The 3428-nt window shown below is 44.9% G+C and overlaps 1 protein-coding gene across 1 annotated transcript; it reads left to right on the top strand.

Annotated features, from left to right (window-relative positions):
- Nucleotides 1-370: 370 nt before the first annotated feature.
- LOC125495452 (uncharacterized) lies at nucleotides 371-2148 on the top strand. Its single transcript, XM_048640137.2, has 2 exons — nucleotides 371-1574; nucleotides 1814-2148. Exons 1-2 carry the CDS (start codon nucleotides 428-430, stop codon nucleotides 1846-1848), a joined length of 1182 nt encoding a protein of 393 aa, XP_048496094.1. The 5' UTR covers nucleotides 371-427; the 3' UTR covers nucleotides 1849-2148.
- Nucleotides 2149-3428: the final 1280 nt, after the last annotated feature.

The following is a 3428-nucleotide window of genomic DNA, read 5'->3' on the forward strand; positions in this document are numbered from 1 at the left end:
CATCACAAGGGGCAAACCCATACAATTTTTAGGGGTGAAGGGGAATTTTTGTTGGATGTACATCTCAAATCTCACACTAGAGAGATAAAAAAGAGTTGTTTACTTTATGAGAGTTCACCTACTCCATTAGTATTAGGCCTTTTCGGAAGGAGTCCAAACACAAATATGTGTAGGTTAGACCCAAAGCGGATAGTATCATACTATTAGATTATGTAAATATTAGGTAGAATATTATGTAATATCTTTAGGCTGATTTAGCTCCTTAATTATAGCCTAGTATTATGTTGTATAATTGGTATATTAACCTTTGGAAAGGAATGGAAAAGGCACGGAAAACATTTCCTTCATGGTATCAGATTCTTAGGGTTATTTTCCGCTGCCCTATTCTCTCTCATCCTTCTTCTTCCTTCTTCCTCTTTGCTCAGCCATGACTGGTGCCACTCCCGTCAAATCCCCTCACACGTTCCATCCGGCGCTCGCCGTATCCAATATCAAAAATCATGTCTCTGTGATTCTTGAGATGGAAAACTCTCAATATGGAACGTGGGCTGAGCTCTTTAAGATCCATGCCCGCTCTCACAAAGTTCTTCATCACATTATTCCTCCACCCAAAGGGAAAGAGCAACCGACACCGTCGACCAATGCCGAACTTGAGCTATGGACCACCATTGATGCCACTGTGCTCCAATGGATATATTCGACTATTTCGAATGACCTTTTAAACACCATTATCGAACCCGATGCTACTGCCATGGAAGCATGGGATCGGTTACGTGACATTTTTCAAGATCACCAAAACTCACGTGCAGTGACTCTTGAGCAGGAATTCACCACCACTCGCATGGAGGATTTTACGTCGGCTTCCGCATATTGTCAGCGTTTAAAGAGCCTTGCGGATCAACTTAAAAATGTAGGGGCCCCGGTTAGCAGTAGCCGCTTGGTTCTTCAACTTGTGTCGGGTCTCACCGACGCCTACAAAGCCGTAGGAACACAAATTCGCCATGCTAAGCCTCTTCCCTCTTTCACCGAGGCGCGTTCTTCTCTTGTCTTGGAAGAACGTGAACTTGCTGCCATGGCTTCACACGGTTCTGCTTCCGTTCTAGTGGCTACTCTTGATGAGGTATCTTCTCCATCTGAAAATTCGGGCTCCTCCAAAGGAAAAAATAAAAATACTGCTCGTCCTTCTGGTGGCCGGAAAGGGGGTTCTGGTCGGGGCTCCGGTGGCGGCAGGGTTGGCTCTGGTGGCCAGCGCGGTGGTGGTCGCAGTACCGGCGGTCCGGTTCGGCAGCAGCAGCCATGGCAGATGGGCCATTGGCAGTGGATACCGGCTCCCCCTCCTCCTTGCCCTTTTCCTACTACACGTTGGGCTCGACCCACTGCTGCCCCAGCAGGCCCAACGAGGCAGGGAGGAGTGTTGGGCTCACATCCAGCTCCTCAATTATATAATGCAGAAGCTCCTGCTTCCTTGGTGCCCACGGATATTGAGACAGCTCTACACACCATGACTTTGACTCCTCCTGATCCGACATGGTACATGGACACTGGCGCCACATCTCATATGACCTCCACAAACGGTAATCTCTCGTCCTATTTTAATTTGAGTACTCAAAATAGTGGTATCATTGTCGGTAGTGGCCATTCTATTCCAATTCGTGGTTGTGGTGATGCATGTCTGCCTTCTCCTAATCCCCCTTTATCCTTACGTAATGTTTTACATGCTCCTAAACTCATTAAGAATTTAATTTCAGTTCGGAAATTCACTACTGATAATTCTGTAACTGTTGAATTTGATCCTTATGGGTTTTCTGTGAAGGATTTTCGGACGGGGGTGCCGATAATGCGATGTGATAGCGGGGGTGACTTATATCCCATTACCCCTACTACTCTTCCAAACACAACTCCATCAACCTTTGCTGCTTTGTCTCCTACACTTTGGCATGCTCGTTTGGGTCACCCGGGAGCATCTATTTTGGAGTCTCTTCGGCTCAATAACCATATTGCTTGTAATAAAACTAGTAGTTCTTGTGTTTGTCAATCCTGTGTTTTGGGTACTCATGTTAAGTTACCATTTGCTTCATCTACTTCTGAAACTGTGATGCCATTTGATATCATTCATAGTGATTTATGGACCTCTCCTGTTTTAAGTTCCATGGGACATCGATATTATGTTTTGTTTTTGGATGATTATTCGAAATTTTTATGGACTTTTCCTATTGCTAAGAAATCTGATGTTTATGCAAAATTCTTAGTTTTACAAGCCCATATTCAAACTCAATTTGAACGGAATATTAAAACAGTCCAATGTGATAATGGGAGGGAGTATGATAATGGTCAATTTGGGAAATTTTGTGAGTCTTATGGGTTGTCTTTCCGTCTATCTTGTCCTTATACCTCCTCACAAAATGGTAAAGCCGAAAGAAAAATTCGCTCCATCAATAACATCACTCGAACTCTTCTTTCTCATGCTTCCCTTCCTTCTTCTTTTTGGCATCATGCTCTACAAATGGCTACTTATCTCCTTAATATCTTACCTAGTAAGTTATTGGGTCATCTCTCTCCTCTTCAAATTCTTTACCAAAGAGTCCCTTCTTACTCTCATCTACGGGTTTTTGGGTGTTTGTGCTATCCTCTCATTTCATCTTCTAAACTCCACAAATTACAAGCCCGCTCTACACCTTGTGTTTTTTTGGGATATCCTACCAATCACCGTGGCTACAAATGTTATGATTTATCATCCAATAAGATCATTATTTCTCGTCACGTGATTTTTGATGAGACGATTTTTCCATTTTCTAAATTACACACACCTACTCCCCAAACGTACCAATTCTTAGATGATGGTCTGCACCCTTTTTGGTCTCAATTGAGCCCAATTCCTGACCCACTGGACCCTCAGCCTACTCCTGCTGTGGTCCGCGTCCCTTCTGCCCATACCTCTCCTTCCCATGCTACTGGGCCGGCCCAGCAGATGTCTCCTGTGCAGCGCTCCCCATCTCCCCCTTCTACCGTGGCCCAACCGGACCCCCCTCCTCCTTCCTTGAGCCCAAACACATTATCCCCTCAGCCCTCTCTTCCACCTCGGTCTCGCATGATGACCCGTAGTCAACACGGTATTTTTAAGCCTAAACACCAGTTTAACTTAACTACCACGGTTTCCCAATCACCTCTTCCTCGAACCCCCTTGACTGCTCTTCGCGACCCGAATTGGAAAATGGCCATGAATGATGAATTTGAGGCTCTTATTAAAAATGAGACGTGGGAGTTGGTGCCCCGTCCACCTGATGTGAATGTCATTCGTTCTATGTGGATTTTTACTCATAAACATAAGTCTAATGGTGCTTTTGAGAGGCATAAAGCCCGTCTTGTAGGTGATGGCAAAACTCAGCAGGTGGGCATTGATTGTGGTGACACTTTCAGTCCCGTTGTGA

This window comes from Beta vulgaris, chromosome 3 (genome assembly GCF_026745355.1).
Source record: "Beta vulgaris subsp. vulgaris cultivar EL10 chromosome 3, EL10.2, whole genome shotgun sequence".
Classification (NCBI taxonomy): domain Eukaryota; kingdom Viridiplantae; phylum Streptophyta; class Magnoliopsida; order Caryophyllales; family Amaranthaceae; genus Beta; species Beta vulgaris.